Genomic DNA, 15,505 nt, shown 5'->3' with positions numbered 1-15,505 from the left:
AGGATGAAATTATCATCCATAAATTGAGTAATACGGGGAGAAAGGTCAGCCCAAAAAAGGGGTTCACCCGCCGTAGGACCATAGATGTTGAGGAGAGAGATTGGAACACCTCTAAGTGATAGTCTGACATGGTTCCATCTGCCATTGGTATCAGAGTCCTGAGAAATGACCGTTAGAGGAAGCGACTTGCGGCATAGAATGGCAACACCATTACGTTTCCCATCACCCTGTGAGAAAAAGACTTCGCCCACCCAGCCTCTCTTGAGTTTACCAGATTCTGTATCCGAGAGGTGAGTTTCTTGAAGAAATGCAATATCAGTATTTAATTTGGCTAAGTGAGAGAGAATGCGCTGTCTTTTAACAGGTGAGTTAATGCCCTTAACATTCCATGAAACCATAGTTAAAGACATAGGTTACAATAAAATTCAGAAATCGATTGAGAAATGCATCCAAGAAATAATAAGGAATAGGAGAAGAAGCAAGTAGAGATAGAAGAGCGAGTGATAATAAAGATATGGAGAAAAATAGGAATAAAATGAAGAAGAAAGAAGAGATGTACAAGAAGAGTGAAATCAGAAATAGGACAGAGGTCCAGGAGTAACGAGTGAAGAGGGAGAGATAAAAAGGGAGTGCAGATGGGTGAAAAAAGAGGCAAGGAAGAGAATTGAATGAAGATAAGGAAAAAGGAAATATAACCTGAAGAAAAAAGAACATCATCGTAAAGCAAAACAGGAGGGTCTTTGAGGAAGGAAGGGGAAGGGAAGAGGGACAAAAAACAAAAAAGGTACAAAAAACATGAGGAAAACATACCTACTGAGGGGGATGACGAGAAGAAGATGAGGGGGGAGGGAGCCAGGTAGGGAAGGCAACACAACTGAGGACAACCGAGCAAGGAACCGGGGAGACGTCATCATGGATCAGAGGGTTCCTGTGAAAACAAAGACGGAGTAAAGCTGAGAAAACAATACACAACAAGGAGCAGTAACAAGTAAAAAAAAAAATGAAGATGAGGGTACGAAACCTAATGGAATATGAAAAAGGAGGAAAACAAACAAGCAAGCATGAAACATTAAAAAGGGGAAAACCAGAACAACAGAACGCCTGAGTAATACATCAACTAGCTAACAGGACCAAAAAATCAGGTTAAGACAGGAGGCGAACAACAGCTCAGCATGAAAAGAGCGGAAATCACCAACAAGTATGCAGTTTGAACAGTCAGCCAGGAGAGGAAGATGAAGGACCAGAAATATCCATATTAGAGGTACGATGGGCATTGATGAAACTCTGCAATCGCACTGGATCTTCATAGGTGGATGTCTTGTTATTATAGGTGACCTTAAACAGACACGGAGGGTACAAGCCATATCGAGCACCCATAGCGCGAAGGGCCTCTCTCATGCTGAGGAAAGCTTTCCTACGGTTGGCAGTAGCTTTGGCATAATCCTGAGCGAAGAATAATGGAGAGTCAAGCCAAGTCAGTTTGGGATGAGCCTTGGCGGCTGCTAAGACTTTCAAGAGGTCGGTGTACTCCAGGAAGTAGAGGATAACACCCCTTGGCCTTTGTGACATGGAGAGGGACGTAGGTAAACGGCCCAGACGATGCGCACGTTGGATGTTGAGAGATGTATCCTGCGGTAGATGGAGCAGTTTAGGAAGGAAGGATTTAAAAAAGGCAATCGGGTCGGAACCTTCAAGATTTTCTGCAAGACCGTAAATGCGAAGGTTGTTACGCCTGCCTCTATTTTCCAACTCTTCCACCTGCTTCTGGAGAGCTCCTACCTGTGAGGACAAATGTGTGACCTTGGCTTGTGATTCTTGAAAAGATGCAACAGAATGTTCCACCGAAGAGACTCTCGTTTCAATTTGAGACCAATTGTCTGTGAGAACGAGAAGTTTGGCATTAGTCTCCTCCATAAAAGGACGTAGTGTTCCAATTTCCTCGAGAAAAGGACGAAATGAGCGGATTTCCTCCAGTAACAGCTCCATGGAGACAGGAGAGGATGGCTTGGGTGGAGAGAGAGGATGTTTTTTTAGCCGCTTGACAGTTGCTTTCCCCGATGCTGTGGGAGAGGGTGTTTCCATGAGTTCCTCCGAGCCCGAGGGCGAAAGAGAGTCCTCAAGTTGGGAGAGAGCTGAGAAGACTTTAGAGTTCTTAATGAAAGCCACCCTTGTAGATGCCTTGGAAGAGAAGCGAGACATGTGTTGCTGTTTTCCCATGTAAATGAGCAAAGAACAAGGAATCAATGACAATTGGTGAGATCGAGGAAATGCGCTGGAAACAACCCCAGTGATGAGGAGGCAGTCAAAGAGACCAAAAGGCAGGAGAGCAGAGACGTGCAGATAAGTACATCACAGAAGAAATCCACCAACCTGCGCTGAAAATCGTGACATTTTTAATTGTAAGTGGAGATCAGCAGGAGTGATGGGCATCCCCAACTATCAAAACCTGTAGGAAGGACAAGTCACCAAGTCGTCAGTGAGCTGAAAAGTAGGTATGGAGAAGGCTTCTGCGTCATTGAGGCAGTTCTCATAATAAAATATCAACTGGTGGGGATAATACACAATCTACCATCCCTGCGTGCATTAAAACGGTAGTGGAAACAAGAAAGCCGTTTCAGAAGACAACCAGACGATATAATACTTGGGGAGAGTCAAGCTGTGAAGCAGAAGGAGAACGAAATAAATATTCCAACATGCAGGCAAATATATTCCAGAGCGAGTAAAATGGCGGCCATGCTGCGTGAGGAAGACTTTAACCTCATGAATGTGGCGCAGAATGAGGAAGACAACAAGTCTGGACCCGGAGGAGGTGCTTAGGCGGGCCGTGGATATAGCGACTTACATTGGTAGGCTGAACGGAGAAACCGCAATTGCCGCTGCGGAAGAGCCGCTCCGTGACAGGAACCACAAAATGGCCGCTGCGGACACCGGAGCGTCCGTGAGTGTGGAACGTCGAATAACTTCGCCTCCTTCGTCGGGAAGATGTCGTCAGGAGCGCCACTGCATGGCGGAGATGTTCCGACGTCCGGGACGAGCTTCAAAGCAGGAACATCGCGGCTAGGAAGGTGAGACACCCGGCACCTCGGCGGAGCGTCACTCAGGCGCTGCCATCACCCACGGCGCCAAGCCACGCCCCCGGTCCTAAATGTCTTGCTTCTACACATATCGTTATTATTTTTTGGCACAGTTGACAATTTAAGTGACAAAGAGAAATATCAAATGTGAAAACGTCATATTTGAGGCATTTGTGCGGTGTGTTACCGCATACTACAAAAGTCACAGAATAATGAGCCAGATGTACTAAAAGACTGGTCGCAAACTGCATACTGGCTCTCTGTGAGCAGTCTTTAATTGTGCAGTGTAATCTACCTTCTAGTAGGTCGCTTTGTTTCAGTTGGTTTTTCTATCAAGCTCTCCATGGAACCCAGGATTTTTGCCTCGATGCAGGGAAAGCTGGGATTCCCTGGAGGCCTGGCAGGCTATTCTTCATGCATCCTTGCACATTGTAAATGTTAGTTCTGCAGCGGGGCCTGGGGCGAGGCAGATTTAATTTTCATGGGGATTCGGAGGGAGAATAAGCCTGCACAGGGCAGTGCAGGGAGATGGCTGTGCAGTGAAGCTTTAGGAACATGTTTACCTTTAGAGATGCTCATATGGAGAAATGGCAATACATATAGTGAAAAGCACTAAATCACCAGAGAGTCTTCCCAAGTGGTTACACTTATTGCAAGCATTTCCCCCATCACATTTTGTGTGTTCAATGTAATGACCTATATGGCAAAGGTATGCCCAGAATTGGGTCCTGTGCTTGCTTGCCACTGGAACCAAGCTACTCATGAATGGCAAGCCAGTCAGGGTGAAACTGGTCTTGGGTTAATGGTGCTCCAGTTCAGGAAGGACCTGGCCTAGCGATTGGGGGGTGGACTGTTTCTATTGGAGCAGGGTGAAGACTGCTTTGCATATGGCTAGGTCCAAACTGAGGTGCTATGGTGGGCAAAAGAACGATGGGTTGGAATGGTACCCAGAGCAATTACCAGTTGTTAGAATTATTGCAAGAATTCCCCCCATCACCTTTTGGGTGTTTGGTTGAGGGTGGTATGCAGTAATTTGTTTTTAAGGAGAATGGTACAAAAAACAGGTTAGTATGGATAAGGTCAATGTCTCTCTGATGTATTAAAAATGATCAGAATGATTAGTAAGACTTGCGGCCTTGAGTAGAGTTTGACCAATATGGGGCATCTACCAAAAAGCATTGGATGTTCTGTCTGCCAAACCCGCGAGACCCATGCTCTTTTTAGAGTTGGAGAGGGTGCCATGGTTCTGCTAGTGGAATCCTTTGATGGAGGTCCCGTTTGACATTGGTCATTGCACAACACACCATTCTTCCTTATTCAGGGCGGATGTCTCAACGTAATTTACCTATTAGAGACCACTGCGGAAAGCCTGCCATTCCCAAATAGGGACAGGGAACCAAAGAAATGCCCCACACATACTGGGAGAATACTCCAAGCATGTTAGGGTCAATTAGTTTTAGTTTTTTCAGCATCATTCAACTCCAACAGGCATCGCCTCAGAAAGGCCACCTGGTTCACCTCCCACCTCCAAGAAGCCAGACGCACCAGCAGATGTCTCAAGAAGAACTGGAGACGCAGCAAAACCCCAGGAGATCACACCACCTACAAAACTACCATGACAGAATAACACCAAAGAGTCACCAAAAGGACCTTCATTCCCAAACAAGATCGCCGCCAACTTCAATGACTCGAAGGAACTCTTCAGCATCATCCAGGAATTCACCAAGCCACCCAGCGAAACCACGGACATCACGCCCTCCCGGGACCTTTGCAACAAGCTTGTATCCTACTTCCATCTAAAAATCAAGGGCCTCTACGACCATTTCAACCACCTAACGCCTGAGCCCAGAAAAACCACCATCTCTAGCAACACCATTGGGCTGACCATCTCCTGCTGGACACAAGCCACCACCGAGGACACCACCTCAACAATTGAAGGACATTCACTCAGGAGTCCCCACGGACCCCTGCCCACCACACATATGCCACAGAGCCACCACCGCCATCGCTCCCGAACTCCGACACTCCATCAACACCACCTTCAAGACCGGCACTTTCCTCGACGACTGGACACGTGCATAAGTCAAACCCCTGCACAAGAAACAATCAGCGGAACCCATGGACCTCAAGAACTACCAACCCATCTCCCTCCTCCGTTTCACGGCCAAAGTTGCAGAGAAGATCGTCAATGCCCAGCTAACAACATTCATCAAAGAAACTCCATCCTTGACCCTTCCCAATCCAGATTCCGAAGCAACCACAGCACCGAGACCGCGCTACTTGCTGCCACAGACGACATCCGCATCCTCCTCGACCAAGGACACACCACGGCCCTGATCCTACTCAAGCTCTCCTCAGCACTCAACACCGTCTCCCACCGCACACTCACCAACCGACTTCACGACCCCTGCATACAGGGAACGGCGCTCAAATGGATCAGCTCCTTCCTCACCGGTAGTACCCACAGAATCAGACTGCCACCTTTCCTCTCCAAACCCAAGGAAATCAACTGCAGAGTACCCCAAGGATCGCCACACAGCCTCACACTCTAGAACATCTACATGTCCCCCCTCGCCACCATTGTCAGACACCACGAACTCAGCATCATATCCTAAGCCGACGACTTCCAGCTAAGCCTCTCCCTCACCAAGGACCCCCTCACCACCAGACTCAACTTTCAGGAAGCAATGGAGGATGTTGCATCCGGGATGAGCAACAGCTGCCTGAAGCTCAACTCAGATAAGACAGAAGTCGTCATGCTCGGACCCTCCTTCTCCGATTGGAACGACACCTGGTGGCGCACCCCCCTTGGTAGCCCTCTCACACCCACGGACCATGCCCGAAACCTCAGCATGGTACTTGACTCCTCCCTCTCCATGACCCGACAGGTCAACGCAAATGCCTCCAGCTGTTTCAACATCCTCTGTATCCTCAGAAAGATCTTCAAATGGACCCCCCTGAAACAGAACTCCCGATTGATTGATTAATTGACTTTGAGCTTGTTTTTGAAATACAAAAAACTTTTCTGAACGGGTGTAATAATCATGGCGCACACACAGCAAAGTTTCAGTTCTTTCAGGGGAGCATCATCTGCCTTTGATCTCTAAGTATGGCAGATGATCTTCTACCTGGTGAGAGGGGAACATTCCTTCACAGACAAACTACCCACCATAATCTAAATGAGGTCCTCAGCCAACAAATTACACCGAGTGAGTGATTGGTGGTATGTGCTGGTAAAAAACACAGTTGATGGACAGAATGTAGAACAATGTCATACATTCACCCCAGTACAAGGATCTGGGCCTAAATCCATCGTTTTTTTGCACTCCACACCACCCTAGGTTAGACACTGGCTATATGCACATCAGCTCTGACCCTGTGTCTCTTGGGAACAGTCCAGTCCGAACTACCAAGCCATGTCTTTCCCAGACTGGAATTAAGCATCCAAGGACCGGTTTCTGGCTATCAGCCTTCATCAACCTGGATAGCTTGACTCCAGTGGTGTGGAGACTCTGGGACTCACGTCTGAGCATACCCATGTGCTGGTAATACAGAGTCAATTTGCATCAGATGAGTGGAAAGTGTGTTTAGGTGAATAAAAGGGGTGAATAAGCCTCTTGTAAGCAAGATAAAAGCAGAGTGAGGAGAGGGGTGGATGTGCATTATCTTGATATGTGTTTTTAGCACTATTTTTGCTGCTGATTCTGGAGTCAAAGGACAAGGGCGTGGGACGACCTTCAGCCCCCATGGCGGTCCCTGCATATGCCACCCTCAGCGGCCACATTGAGGAGTGGAGGTGCGGGGCATGCTAGCGATTCCACCGTTTGTCACCCCGCCTCCAAAACTAGTGACACCCGGGGCGGACTACACCCTTGCCCCCCCACCCTTGCTACGCCACTGCAGAGGACATCTGCAGAAACACAGGTTGCTAAGAAAGTAATGAGCTGTGCCCAGTCTCCCCTTTCTCTGTACCTAGTATGTCTGGACATATGTCTGATCATCAGCAAGTCAGGGGACTGATGTAGACAGGGTAGCCTAGGGTTCAAAATGTCTAAGGCTGTTCTTAGAAGGCTCTGGATACAGGCTCTGAATTTGACCCTGGAACTAACGTAAGAGTGAAGGGATACTAAAGCCTGTGCCTAATTTACTGAATTTCAGCACGCTCTGGACTTAAAGTGTGGCCAAGGTCTGGATCTTTCTCCTAAGGCCCCTACCCCAAGCGCCCATTAGCTTTGCCCTCTGAGCACTGGGCCCTGGACTCAATACCCTTATTCCCAGGCCCTTCTTAACATTGCCTTCTGTCATGGATGGCAAATACCAGGTGTGCACTAAAGACCTGTATGCCAAGAGCTCACATTGACGGAATACTGTGGGCTTTAAATGCAGGTCCCGTGTGCAGTTCCTCATTCTTAGAGGCCATTGAGTGTGACACCTTAGACAGGGCCAAAGTCTTGGCCCAAGGTGATCTGGGTGCTAGGTCTGACAGTTGGCAAGTCCCAGAGTGCAGCACTCTGAAGTAATTATGCAGGGATCATCAGGAGTGTGCAGGTAAGTTTATTGCCACAATACAACTACACAGTAGCGGAGGATGGACACACAGGAGTTCCTCGCTGCCAACTTCAGTTCAGCTGTAAGAACTTAAATACAAACAAAACAAACCCATCATGACATGCTTATCTAGAATCTCTATCAACCCAGATTCTAGCTGCATGCTAGGTATTACACACTCCTCCCTCCAGAATCCACTGGGTTTGTCTTTTGGCTATGCTCAACAGCCTCTGGTCGCAGCTTCAGTGTTGACATTGATTATTTAATTTGTGATGTTATTTGTGGCCTGGCTGAGGTCACGAGCAGTGCAAGGCGAGGATGTATATTACAGAGGCACAGACAGTCACGCTTCTGTAGTTAAGGTTGACTCCTCACTCCATAGGAAAATGTATTTCTGCACGTTTAGTATGTTTGTACGCCTTTGACCCATTTACAACCAGACAGGAAACAGTGTTCGAAAATAAAGCCACAAGTGCCTAAAATGTGATGCAAATTGGTTAAATAGTTGAAAGGTTTTAGGGAGAGGTCACAAAAACCTTCATTTTGTAATTTAACTAGACTATTCTTCCCCTAGAAAAATATGTAATGAAACCATTGTGTTCACCAAATGTTCACCAAATATTTACCACGTTTCAATGGCATGGCAATATTTCCATCATTCGATGCCACATCTTGGCTTTGCTCATTTTCATAAAGATGTTCCTTAGAGACAAGCAAAAATGTAGCTGCCTCTTGCACCTGTGCAAGTGATTTATAGTTCGTAAAATATTTGCAGTCTACAGACACCTGGAAATAGAAAAGTGAGCTCGTGCCACTTTCATTATGTTCAATAGACTACAAGCTTGCAGCTCTCTAAATGGGAGGAAACACTTAATCAGCTCACATGGGGTGGTAATGCTGCATTACATAGGTTCAGTATTGCAGATCTCTCGCCGGGCTTTCATACGGGCCAGAGACAGATGAAACAAACAGATGCCTTATTCACCAGCCCTCCTGCCTACCAGGCCCGGAAAAGATCATAGTGAAGGCATATCTTAAACTTTGCATTTCTCTGTCTTATTTGTTTTTGTGACATAGTCATTGTCAAGAATTTGTCATCCTTAACTTCCTTTTAGTTTTAGTTTTTCTTTGGGTATGTTAAAGGCTAGTGAATTATTTTTATATATACTGATAGCAAGTACATTTTGCTCCAGGCTCTGCAAAAGCTTAGGCCAGGCCTCACTTCATGCACCCTTGCACGTAGTCACCTTTCACTATGGCTGGGGCCCGGTTAGGAGGAAATAAGACAACTCTGAAGTTTTTGATCCTGTTCCATTCTGAATTGTCGCACAACTGAGCGTTAGAAAGCTGAGGGGATTGTAGTATTCTTTTATGACCACATGTCACACTTACTCAAAATTTGTTTTATCGATTTGAATACAAAACGGTCTTATATGGATGAAAAAAGCTATAATTGGGTTCATCTGAGGTTCTTTGTCCAGACATGTTTTAGAGAATACTCAAGGTGAAATAGTCCTAAATGTGTACATTAACCTCGGTGAAGTGCATTACCCGTGCTGCTCTGAGCGGTGCCCGCAGCCCGCCGAAGCCGCCTTCAGACATGTTTGGCTTGTGTTTCTCTCGGGTATTGATCGTTGTGCTGTAAGTGGAAGAATGAGACCACGAAGCCTGGACTAACCTTGTACAAATGCTATTTTTCCTCTTCTCTCTGCAGACACCCGTTCCCGCCAGGAGATCGGGTCACCTTTAATGGAAGGGACTGTCTCTGCCAGAACTGTGCCGTGCAGCCCATGTCTCCGGGTCCGAAGGAGCTCACCGCCTCCGGCTGTGAGTGCCTGCTCTGTTATTATGCTATCACTGTTTTGTGTCATCAGTGGGGATGTGCAGGCTTTTTAGGCACCGGAGGCAGGTGTGTGTGTGTTGGGGTGCTCCTTTCCTCCAAAATAACTATGCTGAGGTTCAGTATGTGAATTACAGATGTTATCTTGCATCATTTCCTGTGTGTTCAAAGATAAAGGTCAAATATCAGACTATGTATTCTGACAAATAGCTACTTATTCTTTTAAAATGGAGATTGACGTTTACTGGCTGGAAATTGAGCGTGTAACCTGGACTATGTGACAATCTTACTGGGGCACAGGATGTGTGAAAGTATAGGCTGTTCGTTTTTTTAACACATAACAACATTTAAATATATGTATATGATGTGCACAAATATTTGAAAATATGGCGCCTGTTACGAAAACAAAGATTTAATAGGATCAAAACAAACCAAGGAACTTTATTTGGTGTAGTGCAAATGATAATTAGTCGCTGAAACTAAATTCCCACACTTTCTTTTTTTTGTGCACTGCATAATTTATCAGTCCAACTGCATGTTTGTGCAAATATTTCAATGGAAAATGTGCTGTCTACAAATGATGATGTGCTACCACACCTTATTTTAGTAATATATGTGCAGCCGGGTGTTCCAAAATGCACCACTGGCTATATACTACACCCTTACCATGTCCATGCTGTATGGACATGACTCGTTTGTTATACTTGTTCTTTGAGTGTCACTTGGGTTTTTCACAATCTCTGTGACTTTAGTGATGTAACAGTGCTGGTGGCAGCACCCCCAGTTTGAAAATGGTTCCAGCACCACTGGCTGGCACTGGCCTTTGTTTTGTAGATGGTTGCATGTGTCCCAGTCACAGATTGCTGGAGTCATCAAATGCTTTCACGTCAGTGCGCTCTTTCTTGGGTGTTTTTATCACCCATCTTGATGCTGGAGTCTAACTAACATGTAGCATGTACTGACGCTTGTTTCCTGTGATGGGTAGATCATGTTATATGAATCATGATAAATGTGTCCAGAGTCTATCCTGATAGCAGTGTCCCTGTTTTTCATTGTAGATTGTCAGTGAGTTTGGTCTTATGTCTCGAAGTAGATCTTATTAACCCACTTCAAGCAAAAAAGTTTGTATTCTCTAATAGTTAACCCAATCATGGTTCATACTTCTATGGGCCGTCTTGCACTGTTACAGTCTCTGATGCATCATTATCTGAAGACGTATTTTTCAGCCAAAGATGTAGACATGCTAAAAAAAGTCTTCGGCTAATTCTAGTCCATGGACAGCTAGGAGAGATACGCAAAAAGGGCCCGGCCAGAACTGCTGTGCTTAACGAGAAGGGGCAAACAAATGTGGCAAAAACATTCATACACAAGGATAATAATATAGACAACACAGTGGTAATATTTACACAAGCATCACAATGAGCCGTTTTTGTAGTGTTTTATAATCCATCAGCTTTGTAAATGTGAGTCAAGGATAAAGGTCTGCTGCTGCTACTTCTTTGAATTAGCAACCTCTCTCGTGCATTGGAGAATGTATTCTAGCTCATGATTATTAACGAGGCAGGACCACTGCAGGAGCTTGTGAAGGGTAACCTTGCTGTGATCCCATTTGATGAATTCAGCATAATGCTTAGCTTTAGCTGGGAGGGAAATTGTACACAAAAAGAGCACTGCCATTACCCAGACTATATTTAATTGGATCAACAAGCGATGGGTTCCAACTGATACTTGCACCAGTTCTCCAGGTTGTACATTGTTGTTCATTCACAAACCTTCAAGCTGCAAAATATGCACAGAGCACAATGACAGGATGCTCATTGGTCTGTGTAATGTGCACATTCCGTGTACAAAATATTCATGTGGAAAGTGTCCACGAGAAGGTGTCTCTGAAGTACTTAAGAGACCCATTTGCAACATTTGGAATAGTTCCCTTGTCTAACAACATCGTCATGGTGAAGGTGTGAGGAGACCTCATAACTAAACCATTCAAAGAATCATTCTTGACGCTTCAGGAGATACTAGTGCTCAGTCAACATTGATACACACATTCCAACCTACAACAAAGGTAGCACGCCCAGAAACGTCATCTCTTTTTCCATCACTCACTTGAAGCCACCCTCTTGCATTTGACTTGTCTGACTACCTGGCAGTACTATTTTATATTGCCTACATACATCGGACATTAAATCTGAACCCACCAGATGCCTCCAGAGATCCTTTAAAGAATTTCTGATTGCTCCTAATGAACAATGGAGCAACACCTTCACATTAGACACCTACAATCAACCAATCACCAGTTTCATTGATCATTTTGGCGTGACCAGTCTAAAGCCAGTCCAAACAAAATCACCCCCCCCCCCCACGTACGACCAAACAGTTCTCAGGAGGAACAATAAATATGCAGGCTGATGCAAAATTCCTCCAAGAGCCTCACTAATCTTGTAGATAATAGAATTTAAACCACCGTCAGAAAATCATTATTTCCAAGACAAGAGCCAATCTCTTTTCAAAGAATCCTTATAGTGAAGCCCCCTTATGCCAACTCATCCCACAATACCCTAAGTAATCTACATAATCAGACACCAAAACGAATCTGATGAATCCAAATTTGATCTATAGTCCACTGGCGCTTCCTCTAACTTGTTTCATTTTACTAACTGACAATCGTCTCCTTCGTCAATGCAACCACTTATGGGGGGCATCCTCGCTTCCGTTTTAATATAGCCTTTCTTCCCACGGCACAATCTTTGACGTTCTCAACAAGTCCCTCACTAAAGACGTTTCCCACCCAAAACTGGCCAGAACATCTCAATTCTAAGTAAATACATGGACCTCCCTTGTTTAATGATTTCTCTCTGACAAAATCACATCCCCTGGCTAGGCTTTCCCCTGGACCTTAAGACTATCCTGTACATTGCATGTTTGTGTTTATTTCCTGAACTTCCTATCTACATTCCTATGAATCCGGAGACTGATGCCAAAGTGAAGAATTTGCCTTTCTGTGACTGCATTTCCTTTTTTTCCCTATTCGCTTTCTGACTTTCAAAGCATACCTCCTTACAGGGCTACTCCTTCTATCGCCCTACACCAGAGTGATGCTGTCCCTACATGTACTTTCATGTCCTACACTTTCTCTACACGGGAGTGACTTCTGCAGCTTCCAGTAACTTTCTACAGCTGCTTTGGTTAGGAATATATGTGTTCATCCATTTCAAGTAATGAATATTTTGTTAAAGGTAAAGACCAACATTACACATATAAATCAACCTCACCAGCTTTATTGCTACCAGTCAAGTTTCAACCCTATGCAACACAAAAAGATGATGGATGGAATGTGGAAAATTGTCAAACATTCACCCCCAGTCACAGATCTGGGTTTAATCCATCATTATTTTGCTCACCACGCTCTTCCAAGTTTGGACCCAGCCATATGCAAATCAGCCTTGACACTGTACTCCATGAGAACAGTCCAGCTTAAATTTCCAGGCCAGGACCTTCCTGGACCGGAAAACAAGCATCCTGGGACCAGTTTAGGGGTATCACCCCTCATCATCCAGGCTAGCTTGAAACCGGTGGAGTAGCGAGCATGGGGCCCACATCTGGGCATACCTCTCCCAATTAGAGTGAAAATGCAACACAAAAAGATGATGGACGGTATGTTAAACATTGTCAAACATTCACCCCTAGTCACAGATCTGTGTTTAATCCATTGTTATAGTGCTCGCTATGCCATTGCAGTTTGGACCCAGTCATATGCAAATCAGCCTTAACCGTGTTCCCAATGGGAACAGTCCAGCCCGAACTGCCAGGCCAGGTCCTTCCTGGATCTAAAAACAAGCATCCTAGGACCGGCTTCGGGGCATCACCCCTCATCAGCCAGGTTAGCTTGAAACCGATGGAGTAGGGAGGTTGGGGCCCACGTCTGGGCATACCCTTCCCCCTTAGGGTGAAAATGCAACACAAAAAGATGATGAACAGAATGTTAAACATTGTCAAACATTCACACCCAGTCACAGATCTAGGTTTAATCCATCATTATTTTGCTCGCTACGCCATTCCAGTTTGGACCGAGCCATATGCAAATCAGCCTTGACCCTTTTCCCCACGGGAACAGTCCAGACCAAACTGCCAGGCCAGGTTTTCCCTGGATCGGAAAACAAGCATCCTGGGACCAGTTTCGGGGCATAACTGGCGCCAATGGATTCAAACTAATCTGGTTTATGAGGGGTGCAACACGGAAGCCGGTCCCAGGATGTTTATTTCCAGTCCAGGGAGGACCTGACCTGGCAGTGTGGGCTGGACTGTTCCCATGGAAATTGCTTGCGACTGATTCGCATATGACTGGGTCCAAACTGAGGTGGCATATTGAGCAAAAGAATGAGGGATGAAACCCAGCTCTGTGACTGGGTGTGAGTGGTTGAACATTTTCAGCACAGCATCCATCATCTTGTTGTGTTTGCCAAGTTTCAGCCCTAAACATGCACCCACCAAGTAGTCAACACTCTGCATCCAAGAGAGACTTCTGCATACTAATCATTCTTGATATCTGTAAGGCAAAATATGGAGCCACCCCAGAGCCCTGCTGCGTACACCCTCTCCCATGGTTGCATAGTAGAGAAAGTCCTGCAGTAGTTTGCCTACATTCTCTGAAACAACCAAAAGGCCAAGGTGCAATACTCAAGGAAACAACACCTCACAGCCTCTAGTGTGGAATTCTAAGACTCCTTCTTATCCTTCATGATATTCAATCTCAAAGTATAACTATAAGGTGCCCTTCTCACTAAGAAGACATGGCTTGGCAGTTCCGGCTGGACTGTTCCCACAAGGCACAGGGTCAGACTGATTTGCATATAGCCATGTCTGAACTGGGGTGGCTGAGTGAACTAAAGAATGGTGATGGATTAAACCCAGATCAGTTGACTGGGGGTGAGTGTTTGATTTGTTCAAACGCTCCGTCCATCATCCCCTTTTGTATCGCTTTATTAAGTAATGTCAGCAGTATTTTTAAAAATAGAGTCCAAAATCACTCTCCACCTCAAAAGTGAATCTAACCTAAACACTCCAATGTAGACCTAAAACATGGCACTAAATGGCCTCGCAACTGGTAGGCAAGATAGTGACAGTTGAGCATCTGCTACAGAATACCGTTCTATCACCTCCTAAGCAACAGTACATCATTTTATACTTCACTGTGTGGTTAGAGACAAGAATGTGCATGTGCCATTAGATATGCTATTACGGACCATGGTTCAAGACAGTTTTAGACCCTTTTTTGCTCCATCCTGAAAACTTGCATTGGCACTCTAGTATTTCATTCCCAGCCGCTGTGTTAAGTTCTCTCTCACTGTTCTGCTCATAGTCACCCTTAAGCTCCCTATCACAGAATTACATTCCAGCCAGTTCTCCGCGACCCTATATTTGCCACACTCCCTTTCATACAGATTGGTTCTATGCGCTGTGTTTCGCACCCACCCACAGTGTTCACTCTCTGCCGCAATCACTGACTCTCACACTAGCTATTGTAATGTATCCGCTTCATTGGCCTCAGATATGCATTGCATTCCACCCCTTTAACCCCTTCACTGCGGCGGCAATTCCGCCGCAGCGCTAGGGGGGCGGGGGGCCGAGCGGCGCTCGCATGCTCGTGACGGAGCCGCTCCGTCACGAGCCGCGGTTGAGCTGTGCTCATGACGGAGCGGTTCCGTCATGGCCCCGCCCGCTCAATAGAACGTCCAGCGCAGGCGGCAGGGCCATAACGGAACCGCTCCGTCATGAGCACAGCTCAACTGATGCTCATGACGGAGCGGCTCCGTCATAAGCATGGGAGGGGTTAAATGAGTAATATCTACAGTCCTTGAAATAACTGCACTGAGCAATCTCAGCAGTACATTCACTCACTTCAACAAGGCAGCCTGAGCTATCAGCAGTCAGTGCATCTCTTCAGCAGTGTAATGGCCGCCATCATGCAGTACACGCATTGACTTGAAGAGGGCAGTATCGGCCATCACTGCAGGAAATGCAACCGCATGAGTGGGATAATGCC

At 45.9% G+C, this 15,505-nt stretch overlaps 1 protein-coding gene across 16 annotated transcripts in view; it reads left to right on the top strand.

Annotated features, from left to right (window-relative positions):
• ABLIM1 (actin binding LIM protein 1) overlaps positions 1-15,505 on the top strand; it is a 670,048-nt gene that overhangs the window by 326,968 nt on the left and 327,575 nt on the right. For all 16 annotated transcript variants that reach the window (XM_078643885.1, XM_078643875.1, XM_078643872.1 and 13 more), the window contains exon 4: positions 9,337-9,449. In XM_078643885.1, the coding sequence (XP_078500011.1) occupies positions 9,337-9,449 (113 nt within the window). The remainder of the gene's footprint in view (positions 1-9,336; positions 9,450-15,505) is intronic.

Source organism: Lissotriton helveticus, chromosome 5_1 (assembly GCF_964261635.1).
Source record: "Lissotriton helveticus chromosome 5_1, aLisHel1.1, whole genome shotgun sequence".
Classification (NCBI taxonomy): domain Eukaryota; kingdom Metazoa; phylum Chordata; class Amphibia; order Caudata; family Salamandridae; genus Lissotriton; species Lissotriton helveticus.
Note: the sequence above shows the minus strand (reverse complement) of the source record. Positions and strands in the feature narration are given on the sequence as shown.